The sequence below is a fragment of the Protopterus annectens genome, chromosome 17.part0, assembly GCF_019279795.1.
Source record: "Protopterus annectens isolate FY-2018-M chromosome 17.part0, PAN1.0, whole genome shotgun sequence".
NCBI classification, from domain to species: Eukaryota; Metazoa; Chordata; order Ceratodontiformes; family Protopteridae; genus Protopterus; species Protopterus annectens.
Genome location: NC_056751.1, coordinates 133,602,400 through 133,628,969, shown reverse-complemented (window position 1 = coordinate 133,628,969; position 26,570 = coordinate 133,602,400). Strand labels below are relative to the sequence as shown.

The 26,570-nt window shown below is 39.8% G+C and overlaps 1 protein-coding gene across 5 annotated transcripts in view; it reads right to left on the bottom strand.

The window, feature by feature from the left end:
* LOC122791373 (aminopeptidase O (putative)) overlaps window positions 1-26,570 on the bottom strand; it is a 2,634,672-nt gene that overhangs the window by 1,668,907 nt on the left and 939,195 nt on the right. For all 5 annotated transcript variants that reach the window (XM_044059091.1, XM_044059088.1, XM_044059087.1 and 2 more), the window contains one exon: window positions 8,021-8,210. In XM_044059091.1, the coding sequence (XP_043915026.1) occupies window positions 8,021-8,210 (190 nt within the window). The remainder of the gene's footprint in view (window positions 1-8,020; window positions 8,211-26,570) is intronic.

The following is a 26,570-nucleotide window of genomic DNA, read 5'->3' as shown; positions in this document are numbered from 1 at the left end:
ATGACTCCTAAAGTCCACTGTCATCTCCATAGTTTTAAGAGTGTTCAGCTCCAGATTATTCTGACTACACTAAAGGGCCAGCTGCTCAACCTCCTGTCTGTGTGCAGACTCATCACCCATTCCTGATGAGCCCAATAATGGTTGTATCATCCACATATTTAATAAGTTTGACAGAGGGGTCCTTAGAGGTGTAGTCATTAGTGTAGGGGGAGAAAAGCACTGGGGAGAGCACACATCCCTGGGGCAACCGTACTGATCGTACTATAGCTAGATTTAAATTTCCCCAGTTTTGCCTGCTGTTTCCTATTGATCAGAAAATTGGTGATCCACTGAAAGGTGGATACAGGAATGGAAAGCTGGGAAAGTTTCAAGTAAAGAAGTTCTGGAATTATTGTATTAAATGTAGAGCTGAAGTCCACAAACAGAATCCTTGCATACGTCACTGGGTTGTCAAGATGTTGCAAGATACAGTGTAGACCCATATTAACTGCATCATCCACTGACCGGTTCTTTCAATAAGCAAACTGAAGGGGGGGTCCAACAAGGAAGCTGTAATATCCTTCAAGTGAACATCAGCCTCTCAAAAGTCTTCATGACCACTGATGTCAAAGATACAGGCCTGTCATCATTCAATCCTATTATACTGGATTTTTTTAGGGACTGGAATGATTGCGGCTTGTTTGAAGCATAAGGGAACTTCACACAGCTAGAATGATTTATTAAAAATCTAGGTAAAAACATAAGCCAGTTGATCTGCATAGATTTTTAAACAAGAGGGTGAAACCCCATCTGGACTTGCTGCTTTCTTAATGTTCTGTCTTTTAAAAAAAACTACACACATCCTCTTCAGAGATAATTAATGCAGGTTGCATGTGAGATTGTGTGGAAGAGAGTCATGTAAGTCTGAATACTGAGAAAGCTGGCGACAGTGTCATTTGTAGCCTGAGGCTTATCAAACCTGCAGTAAAAAACATTTAATTCATCAGCCAGCTGGTAATTAGCTGCAGTGCAGGGGGATGGTTTACTGTAGTTTGTAATGTTTTGTAGACCTTTCCACACTGATACAGGATCATTGAAAAACTGTTTTTTCAGCTTTTCAGAATAGTTCTTTAGCCACTTTGATTTCTTTTGTCAGTGTGTTTTCTGTCTGTCTAAAATGTGTTCTATCCCCACTTCTATAGGCATCTTCCTTGGCTTGATGAAGCTGCTTAAGTTTAGCAGTAAACCAGGGTATGCCATTGTTAAATTTTAACCAGGTCATAGTGGAGATACACATATCTTCAGAGAAGCTAACATAAGATATTACTGTGTCTGCCATTTCATGCAAGTTAGCAGCACAATCTTCAAAGACACTCCAGTCCGTACAATCAAAGCAGGCTTGCAGCTTCAGCGTTGCTTCACTAGTCCACCTTTTCCCAGTACTGATCACAAGTTTAGCCGTTTTAACTTGCTCTTATAGGTAGGAAGCAAATGAATCCAACAGTGGCCAGAAAAGTCCAAAGCTACACAGGGGGCAACACGATAAGCATGTTTTAACACTGTATAACTCTGTTCCTGTCTCTGGTATGACACTTTATATGCTGTGTAAATTTAGGAAGTTCATGGCTGAGATTTGCCTTATTAAAATCCCCTAGAATAATCAGAAGGGAGTTTGGATAATTCCGCTCTGTGCACATTATCTGATCAGACAAATTTTGTAGAGTTGCACTCACACAGGTTTGAGGTGGAATGCAAACACTAACCAAAATAAATGAGAGAACTCCCAAGGTGAATAAAAAGGTCTACAATTGACAAAAACTGTTTCTAAATCAGGGCAGCACATTTTACTAACGAATGTGACATCAGTACACCAGCCTTCATTGATCTAAAAGCAGATTCCGCCAACCTTACTCTTCCCTGATGTCACCAATACTCTGTCCACTCTGTAAAGTTGAAAGCCAGGCAGATATAATGCAAAGTCTGGAATGGATTAGTTTAGCCAGGCTTTTCTGAAATACAGTAGAGAAGAAAGTGAAAAACCCTTCTGAGTTTCATTGAGAAGTAACAGTTCATCCATCTTACGGCATAGGGAGCGGAAATGTGCCAGAAGTAAACTTGGGTGCACCGTTTGAAAACCACTCTGTCTCAGCCTAACAAGTGCACCAGCATGCTTCCACCTTTTGCAATGCCTACGACTACCTCTGTTGCTGACAGCTGCTGCTCCCCCAGCCATGATCTCCAGAAAATTTCTTAACTGTGAAAAATCCAGTCTAAAATTGCACAAAGTGAATTGCCGCATATTCAACAATTCTCCACGAGTATACGTAATTACAGTTGAACACCAAACAATGGGACAAATAAACAAAAACAAACAGAATACTACAGAGCACAGAACTGAGGCTGCCATTCGTGGTGCCATCTTGTTTTTTTTTTTCCTCCCTGTGAAGATCCACTGGATGAAGAGGAACTGATATAGCAGCCATGTTTTCAAATAAATGCAGTCATATTGTTGTAGCATCAGAGACCTCAGTGCTCAGATTGAAATCAACACTGGAGATGTCAAGAATGAAACAGACTGTGAGCAAGTTTTTCTACACCACCACAGAATGAAGGGAATACGTCTTTGGCTTTCAATACAAAACTCCGTCACACTATTAGAAGTGATAAGAAATTGGACAATGCATATGTCAGCCTTCTTCAAATTCTAACAAAGGATGTCTTGTGTCTACCAACCACTCAGCCTAACATGGTGGAAGAGCAAACTTGGGGTAGCACTGCATTTTCCTAACCAATGAAGAATTTCAGTGTCCACCATGGCTCACCTCAAGAAGACAGCTATAACAACATCCCCAAAAATCCGAAAAGGGGCCTAAGTTCTGACTTAAGTTTCTGCCAGAACATTCAGTTTCACCAAGATATGGCAGATAATTATGATGTCATAACTGATAATCCACTTTTCAATACAGATCACTTCCCTTCAAAAGAAACAGGACCAAGTTCTTTCTTACTTGCTGAGATATCACATCACTGTGATTATGAAATCTCATCCAGAGACACTCACCTTCAGGACAGCCTCCACAGCCCTCCTCCACATCCTTAAGTGACAGCATTCAGCTTAAGAAGGCCAACATGAAGATATCCTTAAAGGAGACTTCAGCTACCTTGGACCAGATCAGACCTAAGGTGGATTTCCCACACCTACAGACATGCATCCAACCTGAAGAAGCTACATCATGAAGTACTTAATTGTAAAATTAACTAGTTCACCTGGCTTGCCTTCTGTTGGGAAAGTGTTGGGAAAACCTGTCTCCAATTTGTAGGCTGGGACTGATGAATCAAATGGGTTATGGCAATAATCTAAAATAAGGAAATAGTATCTTCTTCTTTTGGCTTTTCCCAGTTAGGGGTCACCACAGCGGATCACCTGTCCGCTCATGATTGGCAGTGGAGTTTTATGGTGTCAAGTTGCCAGCCTGGTGCCCAACCTTCCACAGAAGGCACACACTCACACCTAGGGCTCATTTAGAGTGTTCAATCAACCTACAGCATGTCTTTGGGATGTGGGAGGAAACCGGAGCACCCGGAGGAAACCCACGCGACAACAGGGAGGACATGCAGACTCCACACAGAAGGCACCCCAGCCGAGGATCGAACCAGAGAACATCTTGCTGTGAGGCGGCAATGCTAACCACTGCACCACCGTAGCTGCCCCAAAATAAGGAAATAGTATAACAGGGAATAATAACTTTGCAATAAGTCATTCACATGGGATGAACTGTGGGGAATGTGAACATTTTACTGACATAGATCTGAGAAGACAGGACTGAACTCTTTGCTGTAATGAAAATTCCTAAACTCCTGGTGTATATTCAAAAGGAGGAAAGCATATTATTGGTTGAGTTTATAATCACTCCTTTAAAGAGAATGTATTGCACAAGACAATGGAGGATTAATGTATAGTCAATGGTGATCCCAAGTTTGCACCTCTACAAAAAGAAATAATAATTAAAAAAAAAAAAAAAAAAAAACCCAGAAGACTATGCTACTTCTGGTAGGTCTCTACTACCAGAGCTAATACTTTAGTAAAACTATGAGAGTGAAGGAAGGCTGATCTAGCAACAATCTGCCCTGTGCCCAAAGCAAAGTGCACCAACCTCCTACACGACTCCCATATACACTGGTGAACCTACAGATATCAGTCCATTAGGTATATCAGTGCCAACCAAAAGCCACGTGGCAGAGGCAGCATCTGAAACTGGAAAGTAGCCGTGTGAAACTTTACAAACATAAGTTATGCAATATAATAGTCATTTAGATCCAGAACTTGATGGTACCCATGCTCTGATTTTTTATGGATTAGGAAAAGATGAAAGTAGAGCCCTTTCCCATTCTGTATGCTCTTTGGCAAGAAGGGACCAAGACTACTCCAGATGATCTTTTGACACTGTGTGGTACTACAGAGAATGATACATCAGGATCAAGATGAGCAACATAAGACTATGACCTCTTTCTTAACATTCTACACTCATATTTCCTGTGCAGTGTTCGGATGACCTGAGAGGACTGCCTTTCCACTACAGCAGCCTGAGAAGAATAGTTGGGATTGTGAAGGGTAGCCTCAGTCAATGTTCTCTTGGGTGACACTGCTGAAGAAGCAGAGGTTTCAAGCCAGAGTGGCCTTTTCATGTCTCTCTTGATACTAAGCTGACTTTTTCCTCTTGAAATGGGAAGGTTTATTTGGGTGAAACATTATACATGTCCTCCACAACATAAACAGACTAATGAAGAGGGCTTACTAAATAATAACTCACCTCTAAAGATGTCATATAGGATAGCCCTGAACAACTCCTCATGAAGATGGCCTGAGACATATTTCCCTATGAGCCACTAAATCTACACTGTTAAATGTACAACAAACCATATGGAACCCTAATAAAAATGCAATGTTAAACTCATCCTGGGAGTTATGGGGGTTGGGGAGTTTCCCAGTACTTATACAAGAAGAAAAACCCAGAAATAAAGCACAATAGTCAAGAAGTTCGGAGAAAAATCACTTCAAGGAGACAGACAAACAAATCTTTTTGCCACATTTACCCAACATTTTTCAGGCTCTGACTGGAGTGGGTGGGTGGAACAGTGGCCAAATGCTGATTGGGGGGGGGGGGGTTCCAAGACCAATATAGGACAGAAGAGCAAACATGGGCATCTGCTTTGGGATGCCTGTTAAAAAAAGACAACCATTTGGGAGGTGACCCATACAAATGCTAGACTCCTTTAGGCAATGAATGACTAAAGTCAAGGTGCTACAAAAGCAGCAAACGTAGACTGTGGTTACTTGCTTCAAGGGAAGGAATTCAAATGACACTGAAAAAATTAACAATCTAAAATTTAGAAAAAAATTGTTTACAGTTGATAAAGCTTTCTACACCACTTGTGGCTATGCCTTCTGCATCCCTCCTTGTCATAATTATCTCTGAGGTCACTGAAGTTTGAGAGAAGGGAGTTTCCCCACAGTAGTGACCACTTTCATTGAACTAAATTTCATCCATATTCAGTAAGAATGGAGCTTCAGAGATCCCTACTAAGTAAATGAAATGGTTCCCAAAACATGGTACTGGTATATGTTGTAAGTAATTGCTATGTTAAATTGTTAATTGCTATGTAATCCAATGTAACTACTGTCTGTTTATTTTAACTGTGGAGCTTTTCTCCCCGGGCCTCCGCTGAAATGGACCTACGTCCAGTCGGACACTCCCGGTCAACAAATGTAAATAAAATAATAAAATAAATAAATAAATGGTATCCTTGATTTTAAGTCCCACTGCCAGAAAAAAAAATTTGGAGGCTGCTTTTCTTTCTTACCTAAATAAGCATTATAAGACACTTCTGAAGAGAAAAACAATGGACTGACCACCACTGTAATGTGGATTTCATGAGTCTGAAAGAAGAAGAAATTTTCTATCATTTTCTAACAAAGCAACCTCTGTTCCACCAGACTCATCTATATTTATGGATTCAGATATAGAAGGCTTCCTCCAACTAGTATGTAAGACAGTTTTTGCACTACATCTACCCAGGGGGCTGGAGGGGTAGCACAGGCCACATTAATGGCTGTCATACAGTACAATATTTGCCAAATGCGTTATGGGCAGACATACACCAAGGGTGGAAGTGAGGTGCTGCAAATTTGTATAGGGTTTAATACTAGCAATGAACTTCAGTACTGAAATGTGCTCATTTAAACTCACTCGGCCATCTTTTACTACATGCTAAATAGGTTGACAAAGTTCTGCACTGAGAAGGGAAAGTTTTGGGTCCAACAACAGATGTGGAGAGGCCTGTGAAGTTCATTTCGATCTTTACTTTTAAGAGGTCAGCTGCTGTTAGGACAAGCGAAGAACATTTTCAGAATTCAAACTGAGACAGAATAATCTGCCCCATTAAGCAAAGGGAGGTGGTTACTGATCCACAGTAATCATTCTAGAGAAGCTACTCACCAGCAAACATTAAAATAACCATCCAAAACTGGAAAGAGGGACAATAACCTCCTGTTAGAACATGCAGACTCCATGAGCCAAGAACTGAAAGCCACTAATGATTAAGTGAACTCTAAATTACAGCCAGGCCAAAAAGTAAATTGGGCACTCTCTCTTACCTTCAACCTTCTGTGCTCCTGTCTGGACTCATGAGACAAACCAAATGGACTCAAACTTCACTGCTAAGGAATAGAAGCTGATGAAGCCTCAAGCTTCTATCTTGTACTCCAGTCATATGTTTCACTTGAAGCATTGGCACGTGCGACAGTTGTCAATGCCATGCATCCATTCCAGACAGAAAAGCACACCATGTGGTAGTTCTGCCTCAAGATATTAACTGTAAATATACTGGGAAGACTTGTGCTTTTTAAAACATCAAATGAAGGAACTTTCTAATGATATATATATAGAAGTACACACTGGCAGTGTGAGGGGCTATAATGAACTGGGGATTCTCAGGCTGTTTTTGGAATTTAACCCCAGTGCAAGGAAAGCTGTGGATATGGACCAAAGGGAAAATTCAAGATTATAGGAGCATTAAATGGGCTACAAGAAGGATGCACTTAGTTTCTCCATTCACTGTAGAGGAGACCTCAAAGTAAAATTTTATTTAATAAACTGTGGTCACAACAACCAAAAAATGTGTAACCTGCAAGTAGAAATCAAAGGAATGCTGCTGCTAAGTGGGATCATACTCTGAGCAATACATATGAGAAGGTGCTGATAGTAGCCATCAGTTTTGGCTCTGGCTCTAAGCTTGCTTCACAATAGCTCAGACTTTAACTAGTTTCTAAGAATTTGCTGCTACTTCACACCTCTTTGTCAGAGGTCAGTGGAAATTATTAAGCAAAGATGCATTCATATTATGCTAACAAAAGAGACTCCTTGGGTGTACAGCTATAGGTTTCATTCCTTGTCATTAAGTAGATTGGTGTTGAGGTACACTAATCTTATTTTCTGGTATTTTCAGTTATTACGGACAACCTTTAATTTTCAAATAATTCATCACAAAATTTGGTTTTACCAGTGGGAGTGTGTTTTTAGTTTGTTTTACCGTTCTGCTTTGAACTAATAGGTGAAAATTTCTTTGCAGTTGGGAAAATAATAGAAAACATTCTCCAGGCAGCTTTATTCTAAAGGATTTCACAGGAGGCTCTGAGAGGGACATTATAATGATGACGGACAGAAAGGCAGACATGTACATTTGACAACAATCACTTACAACAATACATTGACTGACTGGAAGTACTGACTAGGTTACGCTACTATATACCAACTGTTTCAGATGAAATGTGGAAAGGAAATGCATTAATATGTATCTTTGAATGAATATAGCACTTGAACCAGGCCAACAGTCTGTATAAGGCACAGCTTCTCTCCCACACTCAGTACAGTCATTTACATCACCCTACTCAGATCACTACTGCATCAACAAAGGTATTTTCAAAAAAGAAAAAAATATCAGGCCAAGACAAGTTCACTGTAATAAGCAACTTAATATGTACCTTTTGTGCCTTCGCCCAGAATATATCTTCCAAATAAGTGGCAAACCCTTCACTAATCCATTCTTCTGTCCAATCCTTGGCTCCGATAGCAAGTCCAAACCAGTTATGGGCAAGTTCATGACAGAATCGTGACCCACAAAAATGGCTTCTTCCTGACAAAATGCTCTGAGACAGGAACATGATGTGTGGGCTGTATAATTAGAAAGGAATTCTACAATAAGTTACAGGTCTTGTATTAGCATGCATTCTGCAGCTGTATCACTGTTTGCAACATATTTCACCTGTCACTCTTTTATTAACATATACTTGTCACATTCTGACTGCAAGAGTAAAGCTCCAGCATATTCTAAAGAAAGTAGCTTCATAAACTGTCACCTTGCAATATCTTCAGCTACAACACCACAGTCTGCCAATTAAATGTGTTACGTATTCTGCAGTATGAAAACTATTTTTGTGACATGTAAGCAGTTTGTAAATTAGCTTTTTCTGAGCCTTTCCTCAAAGGAGCAGTACACTCATTATCCTCTCAGGCATAGGTAAAAAATGCTTTGAACTGTGTATACTTGTAGTCTATCTTTCTTTTTTACCCATCCAGCTTGTTTGATTTGTAGGACTCTCATCATGCTTGCAGAACTCACTCTCAGCACATTTTCTCCATGCTGTTTATGGTACCTGCTGGTTAATGCCATGCTGATGTCATAACCACTGACATATATGAGACTTTAATTTAATGAGTAAGTCTGAAGTACAAATTCAACTTTTTTTTTTCATAACTTTTCAATGAACACCTCTAAGCTGAGTAGGTTAGTGAGTAAAGCCACGGATAAAGAATGACAACCAAGTAGTGGAGAGGGCTAACGCACTATTTATTTACCTCTGCCATCCTAAAGCCTGAGAACACGAAGGGATTAGAGAGAGGAGAGGTACAGCATGGACTGAATAGCAATCACGGAGCTATTCTCTCTCTCTCTCTTAGACTGTGATGGGTAGACTATCTGAATTTTGAATGGCATCAAGTGTGTGACTTGCTACAGTAGACAAATGATAAAACAAAGTGCTGGGCATGATACAGAGGGACAGGTGTAGGGAGGGCAGGTATTCATGCGTTTTTCCATAGACATATTTGATCCTGTGCTTTTTATGTACATGGGAAGAAAAGTGAAAGAATACAGAGACTGAAGGCAAGATAAAGACAGTGGACTTTGCAGGATCTACAGAAGTGACATTTGTATCTTCCTGTCTGAGTTTGTAGCATCCTTAGGAAATCCAGCTCCATCTCTGTCAGTCCTGATAGGCCAGTGAGTGCTACAGAATGCCTTGAATATGATCATTTGCAGGCAAGAGGCACAGCCCGCTACCTCCCATAGTCATAACCACTACCATTCGGAGATGAGGAACAACAGCAGCATATCACACACATAATTCACATCTGACATGTCCTCTAGCCCTTCAGTCAGTTAGTTTTATACTTGTTCAAGTCTGGTCTATATTGGGAAACTGAATATCAGACAACTTGCACTACCCTTCTAAGTCATTCTTTCACTTCTCTGTGTCAGGGCTGTCCTGTTGACAGTGGAAGACAATACCATGACCTCATGGCCAGAAAGGATATAATTACCCCATATCTTTAATTGTCTGCTGTCAAGCTAGCCCTGCAAGACACATATTGTGAGGGCTATGACTTGATAGGAATGCACACTATCTGCTGAGTACATACAGGATTGTAGAATCACAGTGAAGATCACTGGTTGGCCATGTCAATGCTTCAAGTTTCTGAGTTTTATGTATCTCAGAAATGTAGGTCCTTCCAATTAAAGGTTAGTTCATTCTTTTAAACTACACAGTAATAATCTGAGTAACAGATGACCTGCTAAAAATATACAAGAAAAATAAAAAAGAAAACACTCCACCATTGTTTGTTAGCGCCATCAGGACTATTTTTAGCCAGCCTAGCCCTACCATTTAAGACCTCACCACACAAAGAAATAATGACCACAATCTTCATATCCCTGCTGCCGCCACCAAAATCCAAATGCCCCACGGGTACTTCAGTGACATAAGAAATCAGCATTCAGCATGTATATCTGTCTCTGTTCCTGCTGCTTTCCTACTTTGTTTTAGTTCCTACAGCCTAATTTAACAACTTCAACACACACATGCACATACACACACAGCCATGTAACACCAACAAGAGGTACACAAATCCAACATCAGTGGATTAAATACAGAAATGTATTTATAACATTTTCATTCATTTGTTGTGCTGTATCCTGCATCAACAAAAACAATATGAATGTCTTACTGCCTCTAGCAGTGGTCCTTGTAACCAGTGCATTGCATACCAACCACTAACTTTACACTTTACACGTAACATCAGCACGCTCTCCTCCATACATAATATCCCATGAATCTTCTCATCAGAGGTATCAAATGACTTTTTTTGCTGTTGTCATTTTCAACATATATTTTAAAAATACAAACTTTATTTCTGCCGCTCTGGCCAGTCCTCCTTATAGTGGTCCCAGAATTCACTCACACTGCTATACTAACACCCCAAAACTAATTAGGGTTCTACTGGTGTCATTTGTCAAATGCAGGCACTGTTATTTTCATAAACGTGTAGAGTTACTGGACATATTTTTTCAATAACTTTTATCCTAGACTTTAACATTTTTGGAACTTCACAAGCTATGGATACAAAATAGGAAAACTATTTTTAAATATGATTTTGTAGCCAAAGAATAATATCATAACTTGAGTAGGGGTTGATAATTTCCGTATCACTGTTTCATACAGACTGTTAGAACAAGGCTATGCAGAAAATTACATCTGAAGATACTAAAAAAAACAAAAGCATAACTTGGAATTGACAGTGTCTGGACATTTTAATTAATATATAAACATCGATACTTAGTATAAATATTTTCGTGTAGCTGATCACACACACACACACACACACACACACACACACACACACACACACACACACACACACACACACACACGCACGCACAAACACACAAAAACTTTAATTTATGTATTTATTAACTGTGTGGGTGGGCTTATTTAAAGTGGATCTTTTTCAGCTATGATTTAGGTCAAAGGCAAAAAATACAGCAAGATCACAGTAGCAAAATACACAGTATTATAGAAGAGCAATAGAGGTGCATTAACTATAAACATACCTTTCTTTGGTGAGAATACAAACTGGAAGTCGACCACCACAATGAATGGATAAAAAGTATTTATTGTGAATAGATGTACCAAGACACGCTTCTTCAGATCCTTACAACAAACATCTTCTAAAACCAAGTATATATACACATTTCTAAATTGATCAATTAGCTTAATTAATCTAAACCTAACCATGTGAATAAAATCATCTAATTAAACAAACCAAGCACTGGCAAGTACTATTGCTCATGTTGCAGAGTAGATGGAATAAATAAATAAATAAATGCAGAACCAACAAAGCTCAAACAGTTAAATGATGAACAAAACTCCTTAGTTGAAACAAAGGTAATTAATCATAAAACTATGTGTCTTAAGAATTCTTATTCAACCAGTCCTAATGACTGAAATAAATATATGTTTTAAAACTCTATGTCCTATATATCCTAAGAGTATATGATGAATGTGCAAAGCCGCTGAGGTAGAATACAATAGAAAATGAAAATAAAAATAAAATAAAAACTGAAATATCTAATGTTGTCAGGCAATGGCATAAAATTACTGCCCTTCCTTTTAAAACTCTATTACATGAATTATCAGTAAAAGTGAAAACCTAGCTTATATATAAATCTAAAATAAAATATATAAAAATATATACAGTGTAAAACAACAATATGAAATTTTTCTATGTATATATGTCTGATAAATAAATATAAACAGTGTAAGGAAAGTATATGAAAATATAAATGTATGCATATTAGTGAAGCCATGTGTATGGCTCACTTGGTGAAATAAACACATAAACACATCGAACTGGAAAGGAACAAATATGGTCAAACATCTGGAATAAATTAATTGCATGTGTTAAATGGAACTCATAAACAGACACAAGTTACAAGAGATAAACAATATATGAAAGTCATAAAAACTTGGTATGAAACCTAGTATCTATAAAAATCTATAAAATCTATAAAATCTATACAAATACATGGTCATGTACTATCCAAATGTGTATGTAAAACTGTCAACCTAACAAAAGCGTAGCAGGCTGAAACCTCCTGATAGGGTATACAAATTACACTATACTTTCTTGTACTGACATTGTGAGTATGTCAAGGAGAAACTGCTGATCCAAGTCTGTATGTAGAATAAAAATGTAATAATAAACAAGTGCAATCAAAAATATATCTGTATACACTGTCACTAAAATCAGACATGGTTCAAAGAAATCAGACATGGTTGAGAGAATTACACACTAACATATTGATTAAGTCCTGGCTCATAATGTGCTTTGAGTTTGAAAATCCAAGAGAGTTCCACCAGCTCTAAATCATTGAAAATGTCTCCTTCTCTAGAATTAGGTGGGACTGTCTGTAGGATTCTAAATACAAATGAATGTGTTGGATTATTAGCAATGTGTTTAGCCAAAGCACTTTTGGTATCACACTTCCTAATATCTAAAGCATGTTCCAGTATCCTCTCCCTCAAGGTCCTAGTAGTCATTCCTACATAGAATACTGTACAGCTCTGGTGGCTAAATATATAAGGTTCTTACTTACACATGTACCTTTGTGATGTGGTTCAAACCTGTAGTTCAACACTGGATGTTCAAACTCCTGGACTGTAGTAATCAATGTACATGCACTGCACTTGTTACAAGGAAAAGTACCTGACTTCACATCCTTGTTAATACTTATATTCTTATTAACATTATTAGACTCTATACATAGGAGTCTACTGAGATTCTTACTTGTATGAAGGTGTGGAGCCCATCATTGCTAACTGTTGATCAGTCAAGAGAATATGCCAATTGCTTAGAATAATATCTTTAATGTGATGGATGTCACTGGTATATCTGAGATTGATTCTGACTCTGGAATTGTCTGATTGCCAACTAAAGCAGTCTCTTCATTGAATAGAACCCTGATTCCTTCTCTAATCTTTTCTTTTGTCATAGCCTCTGTCCAAAAAAAACAAAACTGCTCTGTTTATTGAGTTCAACACTGTTGTGACATAGCCTCTTTATCCTGGTGAATTGGCTCTTCATTATGCTATACATCTAGAAAATCTATACTCTGTAGGTCATGACATATCGTGAAAACTCAGAAAGTCAGTAGAGATTTCTACTGTTTCTATAAAGACTAGAGCTCAGATGTGCTAAACTTAAAAACATTGTTGGTTAAAACAAGTTCCATGATAGCACATATATAATAATCCTTCACTAGAGTTAAACTTTTCTTTATTTATAATGTCCCTCAGAGCAAGCTTCTAAAACTAAACTATATTGTAGTGAACAGGTTTAGTTCTTAGGTCACCAGGGTCAAAAACTCCATGTTCTCCATGTTTCCATGACTTACAATCTAGCTACTCATAAGTATCTTTTAAGTATAAAATTGAGCAAACCTTAATATATGGTATCCGAGGTTTCTCTATAAAGAAATACTGGTATAGATCATAATCTGTCTGCACATTAAATACTCATATAGAGCTCTTGGTGTGTACTACAACACAAATCTAAGTTCTCTCTAAACTGAATGTTTGTATGTAGTGATCTCCTTCAGTAAGGTGGAGCATTGCATCTGATTTTATTACCAAATCACTATTCCGTTTTTAAAGAATAAATCCTCCCCCCATTCAGTAGTATGTGTGGAAAACAATGCACTATGTTTAAAATCATAGTAGTACTTGTGTAAATCATCTTCAGACCTTAAAAAAAAAACATTCAGCTACAGGATTTAAGCTCGATGGGTCTGTGCTATCTTCGGTTTAGCTCCAGTGTGTTTGTTGAAATGGATCAGGGTAAAGCTAATGGGTTTGGCGGTGGTGTGCTTTCAGAATCCACAGTGCTGGATCGCTTGATCTCTTTCTGATGGCGTCATCCATCCCAAAAGCTGCAGGCAAGCTAAAGCAGTACTTGCCAATTGTCATTCATCATAGCTTCAAACGCTGAGTTATATGAGATATATGCATTGTTAGCTACTCCTCGTCTCCTGTTGTTCCTGACTTGGCCATACAAAGACTTGAAAGACTTGACTATAAATAGTCTCTAAATTTATCATGTAAAGTATTGTATAGAACTTCAGCCTTAGTCAGTTCGAGAGAAATAATCCAGCAATAATTTATATAATTGTTCAGCTCTTCTAGGGTCAACTGCCTCAATTCATCTGATCTGGATGGCTGTTAAGTCAGAACATGGCAGGAAGAGAACTCATCCTCCTCTCCTTTTATTTTAAATTTTAAAGTGCAAACTAAGTGTAACCTTTGTAGCTTATACAACATATTCTCTAACTCTTCCATACTCACATTGAACTCACGTGAGGTTGTCAGTATAGTAAACATGACATTGGAATCTGTGACAAAAGTTCCATGGCAAGGAAAGGAGGATTATCTACACTGTTTCCCATTTTCTCCATGATCCCCTCCCCTTTTCTCCTGTAGCCCAAAGGTCTTCTCCCAGAATAAATGAAGTCAAAGTGAGAAATAAACTACGCTTTCAGATCCTTACAACAAACATCTTCTAAAACTAAAGTATATATAACATTTTAAATAATTGATCAATTAGCTTAATTAAATCTAAACCTAACCATGTGAATAAAAATCATCTAATTAAACAAACCAAGCACTGGCAAGTACTTATTGCTCATGTGCAGAAGTAGATACATAAATAAATAAATAAATGCAGAACCAACAAAAGCTCAAACAGTTAAATGATGAACAAAAAAACTTAGTTGGAAATAAAGGTAATAATTCATAAAACTACTGTTCTAAGAAACTCTTTCAACCAGTCCTAATATGACTGAAATAAATATATGTTTAAAACTCTATGTCCTATATATCCAAGAGAGAGTATATGATGTGTGCAAAGCCGCTTTGAGGTAGAATACAATAGAAAATGAAAATAAAAATAAAAATAAAAAAAAAAAAAAAATCTAATGTTTAATGGCATCAGCATATTAAAATTTCCAAATGGAACTCATAAACAGACACAAGTTACAAGAGATAAACATATATGAAAAGTCATGAACGAAAAAACTTGGTATGAAACCTAGATCTATAAAAATCTATAAATCTATAAAAAATCTACAAAAAATACATGGTCATACTATCCAAAATGTGTATAAACTGTCAACCAAACTAAAGGTAGCGAGCTGAAACCTCCTGATAGGGTATACAAATTAAAACAACACTTCTTGTACTGTATGTAGAATAAAATGTAAATATAAAAGTGCAGTGCAAAAAAAAATATAATATACACTGTCACTAAAAAAAGACATGGTGGTTCAAAAATCAGACATGTGAGAGAATTACTTTGCACTGCTTAATCTTTCAACGGAGCCCTTACACACTAACATATTGATTAAGCTCTGCGCTCATGTATGTGCTTTTTGAGAAAAAAATACCTTTCTTTGGTAATGTATAACTGAAGTAACATCAAGCTAACAAGAAAATCATAAGCCATAGTCAGTTCCTGCATATTAAAATACCAAAACAGCTATTGTATGCAAAAATAAGTGACAGCAATAACCATATAACAAAAGGGCAATATAACTAGTAAAACATGCAACAATACCCCAAATGAGAGGTAAAGAAGGATTAATGGATGCAAAGCAGGGCCTATGAGGGGAAAATGTGCTACTTATAAGAAGAAGGCAAGAAATGTTAAGGGGGCAATGCATGAAACACCAGCAGTGTGCAGTACCTCCTAACCCTAATGAAGTTAAGCAGTCAACAAGAACAGCTGCTTCTTGCCTCTTGTCCCTTCTGTAAAGTAGACAGCAGGAGGTCAAACAGTGGCTGTACTGTGCAAGGAGAAAAATTAATTAGTGATCAGTTAGGCTGCAAAATGGGTCTACTCCTGAAGGGGAGGAACTCACAGTAAACGCTTAACTTAAAGAAGGTAGCCTTCTGTATTTACAGGTTGCCTTCATTGTTAGGAATTTGCTTAGCCTCAATCTAAACAGACTGTCTGTTTCCATGTTGCACTACACACAGCTCATGCTGGAAGGGAAGAAAATGTTTACTCTCCTTAATGCTTCGACAAGTCGCCTTCATGGAGAGTAAAATCTCTAACCAGGAGATACAGATCTTTTTACATACATATCCATTCACCTCAATTAACAGTAATTAACAATAAATGTTTGCAATTATCAGCATGAAAGCACTAAAGAAATAATGCCACTCTCACAAATAGTTTTAAAATGCAAAAATCTGTAAGCAGATTAGTTTTAGGTATAATTAAATATTTATAAAGAAACAAAATATATTGTACATGTGTTACAGACATTATGATCTTTTTTGTGCTACTATAGTTGCTTCCTTTACCTGCAAAACAAGATGATCTCAGATACTTACAGCAAATACAGACAGGGCACATGGCAAGATTCACAGGCATGACTGGTACTACGTAGGTCCAGTGCACTAAACAATGCAGGGAAACAATGTGCAGTTCAGAAAGAACTGCACACTTCCGCTGCAGAAGTTATATGATAGTGCATACCAAAAATCAGCTGCACAACTTTAATCTAAGCAAGTCTATGAATCACAGGCAGACAGTACTATGTATACCGAAAGTGTGATACAACTCAGTTAGAAAGCTAGCATAGCAAGACAGAATACACTGTGCTCCTGTGGAACCACAGGTAATGACTGTATCGGCATTATAATGTTAGTAATGTTCAAGTCATCCCAATACACACAAGTGCAAAGAGGACACACACACACACACACACACACACACACACACACACACACACACACACACACACACACACACACACACACACACACACACACATTCACCCACAAAATGCTAAATCTATCCCCTAACCTGACCATAATTCTAACCCTAACCCACACACATTTTTTCAAACCATCCAAAATACAGTTTGACACATGTAGCATACACATTTCAGCAAATGTTTTGTAAATTGTCTCATATCTTCCATCAGCGGTTCACACCAGACTTACATAGCTTTGACAATAATGCTCCAGATGTGGACTTCCGGCTGAGGTTACAATTTTTTCAGACTATTTATCCCTTTGGAGTAGCGCTTGTAGGATTAATAATGTTTAACTCAGTCAGTGATGGTCACTGCTATAGTCTAAGGCTGTTCTATCCTGAAATATACTGTATATAACAAAATTCCATGAGTGTCTGTGCTACGAAGCTGTAAAGAATAAAGAATAAATAACTTTCCAATATCTTTTTTTGTTGTTCATTTCCTGGTACTTGAGAGCCACCCAACTGCTATCTAAAGTGAAACAGAGCAATGCAAGAGGATCTGCTTTGTGGTAAAGCATGTGAAACATTAAAGAAATCTTATTAAAGGATACAGGATATCAATGCACAGTCAATTTAAAAAGCCATTTTAAAATACTTGTTCAGTGGGGCTTTTTCTAAATGGAATGCAAGTTACAGACATGTAGCATGCTGGCTATTAAATTGTTAAACTTAGATGGCACACATTTGTAAGAGCAAACTTTACTGCAAAGTACATCAATAAATTCCCTACTGTAAATTACACCTGATTAGTTTCTGGTTCAAGCTGGTTTGAGTTTCAGACTCACATTAGCTAGCTCTGTTACCTCGGCAAAACTGCATCTGAAAATTTCTTTGGTACTAAGCTATGCAGGATGAACTTCTACTGTTACTGTTTGCCATTAGGCAAAAAACAAGACATTATGTTGGGGGGGGGGGTACATAAGGCACATCTGCTGCATTGTCGAGGCATAACAGTGCATGAGGTCTACTTTAAAAATTCATCAGATGGGGCTGACACACATCTCCTTATTGCACTTGTAAAACTCATCACTTCTTTATTTTAAAAGCCAAAACAAATTTGATGTATACGTGATAATAGTAATGTTCTTGTTCTGATTTATAGTAAAACTGCCCTTTTACTTGACTAAGTACCTGACTAAGAATGACAACATTTTGCAAGATAACACAGAAGAGGAGTAATGTGCGCGCACGCGCGCGCGCGTGTGTGTGTGTGTGTGTGTGTGTGTGTGTGTGTGTGTGTGTGAGCGCGCGTGTGTGTGCGCGCGCATGCGTGTTGGGGGGGTGGAGTGGCAGCCTTCAACTTCTGCTCATGAGAAATGGATAACTGAAATGGGAGACTACCGAAAAGAAAACAAGGCACAACTACAGGCCTGACAGCATAAATTACAATTTATGCTGCACTAAAAACACTCCATTTACTGAAGAATCAAGTCACCCCCTTTACTATTTCTTCTTCTTTTGGCTTTTTTCCGGTTAGGGGTCGCCACAGCGGATCACCTGTCCGCTCATGATTGGCAGTGGAGTTTTACAGTGTCGAGTTGCCAGCCCGGCGCCCAACCTTTCACAGAAGGCACACACACGCACTCACACCTAGGGCCAATTTAGAGTGTCCAATCCACCTCTTACAAAAGCATAACCGTGTCCTCCAAGTGCAAGTCTGGTACACTCATACAGGATATAGCAAACTTAAAGAAATGATAATGCAGTGAACATAACACTATGCCGTACACTTACTTTTGATAATTTCTTATTAAAAGGTAATAATTTTAAATGCTATTAAGTGTGAATACTAGAAAATGTCACAAAACACCTACCGAGGAAAAGTTATTTTGCTCTAGAATCATACATCTGAACAGCAAGCATTACATCAGCTGTGTGAACAGACATACTTTTCATTAGCTATGCAAGAAGTTATGATTAGAAAAATAAAAGTAAATGATTCCTGGCATGTTTCTATAGGACTACGAAGGTAGGAATTACACAATTTAAAAATTCTCCATACATTAATAATTCTGTAGACAGGCTGATGCAAGAAGTTTCAAAATGCAGTTTTTTAAGAAATGGAAGCTATTTAAACATTTACAGTAAGTGTATGTTTCTACATATCTGGTTTCCTTGATTCATTACTGAAGGTTAAGCCAAACACTGAAGATGAAATAACAGACCACCCAGCCAACCTGTACTCTGTGTCCACCACAGTGTATAAATGTACTTAAAACTTCATACACGTATATAAACACACAAGCTAAAAATACAGTGACATATCTGAAAACTGATGGAAGTAATAACATTCTGTTCAAAACAGGATACAGAACAGCCTACGGGCTGAGGCTGTGGTATAACAGGAATGTTTTCAATTAAAGCAGAATTTAAAAAAAAGCTTCAAAAGTACCTTGGAACAGTGATGGAGTAAACAGTCCTAAGAAAAGATAATATATAACAGTATCTACTATACGAGCATACAGCATTTTGCCGCCACAAAAAATAAAAAAATAAATAAATAAATAAAATAAAATAAAATAACATTAATAATAACAATACTGCATCTTCCTCTAAAGAGCCCTGGAAGCTGGTCCCCTGATGTTGAAACATACCCTCATAACTCCATCCACAATGAATACTATATAAGTGTACTAATATAATATTTTTGATCCTACTGACGATATCTTGAAAATATGAATTTTCTTAATCTGATATGCTTTGTTAAAACTGTTTGTTTCCCATTTGTTTTGAAATACGTCTGTTGAATATTTTTTATTTTAATTGTTAAAATGTATTTCTGTCTTTGTTTTGGAGCTTTTCTCCCAGGCCTACACTGAAAATTGGCATTTCAGTTCTCAGACAGACTTTCTCAGAAAACAAAAGCAAATCAATAAATTAATTTTGTAATTCTCAGTCCCACGTGAAGACTGGCTGTATTTGAAACTGGCATTCTGTTTTATACAGTAACTTGTTAACCCCACCTAAACACTAATAAATGGTGATTCCCCCTGGCAAATAGTGGACTTTCATCTCCAAAGCCAGCAGCTCAAGGTTAGTAGTGGACATTTGCTCCTGAAGAGCTAGTCAAACTTAGTGAGGCTGAAAAGACTGAGTGCTGTTTTGCAGCTTGCCTTCCATGAGGGAGATTGAGCTACCTAACTGATTTCAGTGGATCCTAATACAGGCTAGAGACAGCATTAACACTGCAAACAAAAGATACTGCATTAAACACACAGAATCATGTGACATAAGACTAACCCAGCTTCTGGCATCTTCCTGAATTTGTCAAAAGGAGCACTTATTATAGCTGATAAAGCTTATTTATGTCCTATGAATAGGAGATCAGTATCCCAACTGAATACACCGCAGGTGAGATCACTGTGGTCCTTAGCTAGTATCAGCAAGAGACAACAAGAACTGAGGGTAATGCTACTCAATGCTAGATGTCTAAATCTCAAAATGCACTCACCCGAGGCACTCCTTAAAATGGAGAACATCGATATATGTGCAGTGACTGAGACCTGGTTCAAGGCTCCAGAGAGCACCCCTGCACTACCAGGATATAACTCATACCACACTTTTCGGCCATGTAACCTGGACCGAAACACCAAAGGCGGAGGTGTGTCCATATTCATTAAGGATATCCACACCTCCAGGCTTGTGGCTCAGCATAATGCATCCAAGGTTATGCAAGTGCAACTAACTCTGGGCAAAACTGCATTCGAAATTGTAGCTTGCTACAGATCCCCCACCATGCACCAGGATTCCCACTCCTCTTTTCTTGATGTACTGGAAAATATTAGGGTTCAAAAAAACACCCTAATAATGGGCGACTTCAACTACCCCACCATTAACTGGGAAAACTACTCGTGTACCAACTCCTTAGCTCGACGCTTTCTGGAATTCATAAACTCCAATGCCCTAGATCAACTTATCCACACCCCCACCAGGGGTAACAATATCCTAGACCTAGTCATTACCAACATGAGTGACCGGTGTTCCACACCTGAAGTCAACTTCTCGTTGGTCCGATCCGACCATAAGCTTATCACCCTTGATATCCACATCCCGCCCCACCCCCCATAAAGGAAACCACAGTAAAAAATGTCTCCAAAGCCAACTTCATGCTTCTTAAGACAGAAGTGGTGAACTTCATGACACCCATGCAGATGGACAATACAGTTACAACTGCTGAATCCTACACAAATGCACTCTATAAGCACTTACACGAGTGCATGGATCGTGCTTTCCCAGACAGAGCCAAGACGCTATCCTCCAAAAAAGGAAGCCAATCTGGTGGTCCCCTGCCATAAACAAACTGTACAACAGAAGGAAGAAACTGTTGCAAAAGAGAGTAAAACCCCATGAGTGGAGGAGCTCCCTGGTCAGCCTCAGTAAGAAGCTGAGATCCCTTATAAGATCCTCCAAAGCTAGCTATGAAAATAAAATTGCCACTAAATCCAAGGACAACCACAAAGCATTCTATAGCTATGCCAAGAATCTAGATGGCAACACCCAGATCTGGTATGAGTTACAGCACAAAGGCAAGAAAATTCCAGAACCAACTGATATTGCCAACATCCTGGCAGATTGGTTCAGTGCTAACTTTACCCCCCTCTCACCCCCTAAAGGGCCCATATCTGTACAGGAAGAATGCAGAGTCCCTGTAATCACAACTACGCAGGTAAAAGCTGCACTCTCTAAAGCCAAAAACACAGCATCCATTGGACCGGACAACATCCCAGGCTGCGTTTTACATGAACTTCAGAACGAACTGGCTCCCCACTTAGGCACCATGTTCAATAATAGCCTCGCATCAGGCTTTGTGCCCCCTGAATGGCACACAGCAACAGTTATCCCACTCCACAAAGGGGGAGCCACCTCTGATCCTGGGAACTATCGACCTATTAGCCTGACGAGCCTAGTCTGCAAGGCCATGGAGCGTATCATCATGGAACTCATAAACAAAGACATTGGTAACCTCCAAACTCTGGATTCCACCCAGTTCGGGTTTGTGAAAGGCAGATCATGCCTCCTAAACCTGATCAACTTCTTTGAGGCAGTCACCAAAGCCATGGATGAGGGTAAGGTGGTTCACACAGCCGATCTTGACCTTGCCAAGGCTTTTGACACCATCCCCCATTCTGGAATTATAGCTAAACTCACTAAACTAGGTATAAATCCCTATGTCACAAGATGGGTTGCCAACTGGCTCACTGACAGAACCCACATTGTAAAAGTTGCAGACTCCAAATCTGACCTCAAAGCAGTGACAAGTTGAGTACCACAGGGTTCCGTCCTGGGACCTCTCCTGTTTGGTATCTACTTCTCTGAAGTACAGGCTAACATGGAAGGCCTCTGGCTAACGAAGTTCGCAGATGACTGCAAACTAGGAGCCATAGTAAAGTCCCCAAATGATGTGGACATCCTACAGAAGGGCCTTACTGACACAGATGCCTGGTGTCAGAGCCATGGCCTCAAGCTCAATTCCAAAAAGTGCAGTGTCATCCCCTTTGGTAAAAACTCTGTACCCATGAACTACCACATAGGCAGCAATCTACTTAACACTGAATGCGTGATAAGAGACTTTGGGACCCAGGTGGACAGTAGTCTCTCCTTTGATAGTCACATCACCACAATAGTCAGGAAGTCCTTCTACGTGGCACACCTCATCATAAAAGGGTTCTCATCCAGGAAAAAAGAGATCATTGTTCCCCCTCTACTCGTCACTCATTAGACCCATTATAGAGTACAACGCCCCTTTTTGGAATGTACCTCACAAGACATCTGCAGCAGCTGGAAACGCCACAGAAGTACCTCACAAAGAGGATCACTGGCCTCAAACAAATGCCCCACACTGACCACCTCAAAAAACTCCAACTTTACTCCGTAGCATATCGCCTGCTCCGAGGTGATCTCTGCCTAACATATAAAGCTATGTTAAACTCAGAGCTGTTGGACATGCTACACCTAAAGAAATCCCAATCCCTCCAAGCTACACGCTCTAGGGACCTAAACCTTGTCACCACAATAAACAGGACACACTGGAGGGATAGATTCCTGTCCCAGAGACTTCCTATACTCTGGAACAAGCTACCCATCTATGTCAAGCAAAGTTCTTCATTAGCACTCTTCAAGAAAAATCTTGATGAGTGGATGGGAAATAGGAAATACACTTCGAGGATCACTTCTGTGTCTCAGCTGGACAGTGGCACTGGAAAATAACTTTCTTGGGTGGCGTAAGCTATGGAACCTTGCTGGCTAGGCTTACGTAGTTCCTTGGGCCGATAGCCTAGTACCTACCTATGAGCCTATAAGATTCAGTGAATTTCTGTCTGTTTGTGGCAAATGACAATGAGGGTTAGGCAATTAGCACAACATACATAAATTCTGATTTGGAGACATGGTAAGGGTACATAGACAAACACCTCATTAGCACCTCATTATCATGTATCTGAATTTAATAATATACTGTCAGACCTGATTGTGCTAGTGTTCCCCTAGCAGCCCATGCACCATGTTAACAAAGGCATCCTCTCACATGCAAAACAGGCATATTCAAAAACCAATGCGCACACACTCATCTACAAATATGCCCCACACTCACTCACACTGATGGAAGCATCCACACATCCGCACGCTCATGGAATACACCCACACATATTCAGACTAGTAAACCCCTACCTAACCTCAGTAGCATGACCATTCACAGAGAGATAGAGAGATAGAGAGAGAGAGAGAGACATACACACACACACACACACACACACACACACACACACACACAAACACAGACATACTGACATTTCTCTGGGCTTACCTGGACTGCAAGTACTCTCACAGAAGTGAATGGGTGACTGCCATCCAAAAAAGTGTGCACTGTTGCCTATTAGAGTTAAATGTTACTCAATCAAGCGATTCTCTGATTCTCCCAGCCTCTGAGACTTCATCTGAGTAAAGTGGGCTCAGTGAAAACTTCCATGGGAGGAGACATGGCTAATTAGCATTAGCCACTCTGCGGGACTGCTGCATTACCATGTAGCTTCGCCCACAAGATCCCTCTCTGTGCTTCGGCCTCCATTAGAGGAAAACCATAGCAGAAGACCAGTCTAAGAATTAGAAAGGCTTATCATGATGTGTAAACCTTCTGTGCTTCACAGTAAGCCTTTATGAATTCCAAGGACAGACCTGTGAAGTACAAAGCAAAAAAAAAGATCTACCTGTAATTATCAAAAACCCACTTCACCGAAGTTCACAACAACACGACACTGTCAATAAAAAGAAGTTATGTACTTACCATAATGTTCCATCTGTGTTGCTGCCTCTCATTTGCTCTTCAAACTATGGGTTTCGGATCTGAGCATCGGATACGACTCAGCCGCATACCAAAGCTAAAGGCTTCAACATCTGAGCTCCTTCCCTACCCATGATGTTCCCCTCCTCTAAATCCCTCAGATTGCATTTGCTACAACATATGACATCACATAAACATAAAACAAGTAAACAGGAAAAATTTATGTAGAAATAAAGGAATCAGCCAAGTGGGGATACTTCAGGAGCTCAAAGGCAAACAGAAGTATCTGTCCAAAAATTTCCGTTAGGTCCTTCAAAAGGCACGGGGATAGAGGAAGGGAAGGCTGAAGAGCAAATGAGAGGCAACAACACAGATGGAACATTATGGTAAGTACATAACTTCTTTACCTGATGTTGTTGCCTTCATTTGCACTTCACGGGCAGTCCTGGAGAAGATCGTTGGATTGAATCTACCAGATGAGAGACTGTTTGCACGCTTGTGAGAACCTGATTGGGTAATTTAACGGGTAGTGAAGGACAGACAATTGAATGGCTTAGGTCCAATGAAGAAATCTCACATGAAGGCGGGCTAAAGATTGTCACCGTCATGGACCTCAAGGTCCAAACAACAAGACAACAAATACTCAGTGACAGAGGTCAAATATCAATACATTTGTGTTTGCCATCATGTATGCTTCAAGATAAAATATTCTGATACCCTGTATGTTGCATGGTTTTGGAATTACTAATACAAGTATGAACAAGTAATATTTGACACCTAGAGGAGCAGTAGGAGGTAACTGCAGATGCACCTGGAGGTGTCACTCGGATGTAATGAGTTAACAAGGTTTCTCTATACCTGGTTACGTGTGCCAGGTAGTTCAGCACTTGCAATGCGAAAATTGTTAAAGCGTAAACCTGCTTTCTGAACCTGTCCAAAGCCATGGACTCCCTGTTAGGGGGATGTACAGTGGAGCTCTACTGGGCCATCTCCTTTTGGTGGCAGCTGCAACCACCATGACATCGACGGGAATACCTTTAGTCCGGTGTGGGCGATCAGAAGGAGAGCTAAAGATCTTATTGGGCCATTTGGAAATAGGTTCCACTGTATCTGGCTCCTTCCATGCCCTGCGGGACACAAGGTCAATAAGAGGGTCTGCAGGGGGGACACCCAAGAAGTAGATGGGACTGATCCAAATTCTTCCAGAAACACTTATTCCTCTGGGTTAGAGCTTTTGGAAGACCAACCACCCTTTTGGTGGAGGATTTCCATGATGTCTCCAAAGTAGACATCCTCGGGTGTGTAAGGAATTCCAAAGAGGAATCCAAGTGTTTCCATTTACACAGGTGCTTCCGAGTGACCTCCTTAGTGGTGTGTTCCAGGGAGGTATCAGACGACTCCTGGAGTTTCAAATGGGAAGCAGACTGGAAGTTGTTTTGGGCAGGCTGTCCTGGAGGGGACAGAGTAGATATTTCAGACACAAAGGCTGCTGGGGGGGGGGGGGTGGATAGAGTCCAAAGCAGGCAAGAGTCACGGCTCTTCTGGGTGCAGAGGAATCCTCTCCACTATCTCGAAAGCCGAGGGAGATTGGGACACCACAGGCACCCATGCTGGAACCAAAGCTGTCGATGGGGAAGCTCTATGAACCCCAACCTCCCCCAAATCCGAGTAGGAGTTGGAGCTGATCTGTCAAATGCTGAAGCAGAGAGAGGAAGAGACAGCTTCAGAAATTTCGTAGCCAACGTCAACCCTTCGGAACTGATGCCAAAGCTATGTCTCCGAGAATCACTCTGCTTTGAAAGAGTCAGAGCTGGGCAAGACAGGGAGACCATCGGGGTCGAGGTAACCATACCTGTCAGCTCCAATGTCTCTGCTCCAGGAAGGCTCACACCCTAGAACTCTGAAATCCGGGGTCAGATTGGAGAAGGAGAAATAAGGGTGAAGGCAGGAATGTTGCTCATGGATCCAGAAGGGGACAGAGCAGGCAGGATCCCAAGCTGGATTTGTGCCTTGAGGAATTTCACCATCATACTTTCCACCTCAGCTTTGGAAAGGTTTTGAGAGGACCTAACAGAAGAAGCTACCGAAGCATGCCTGGAAGAGGGCCTTGGCTGCTTCAGGAGAGGGGACTTTGGTCTAGATGTCACAGGCTCTGGGGAGAAACTTTGGTTCGGCAAGGAGGGGAGGGTTGTATGACTATAGGTGTCAAAGCTGTTGGCTCCGTGGGTCTCGGAACTTTGGCGGCAGGTTCCCCAGATTAGCGAGATCTGCTGTGGGATCTCTTCCACTCTTTGTACTTTTTGGTGGGGGGTTTCAGTCCC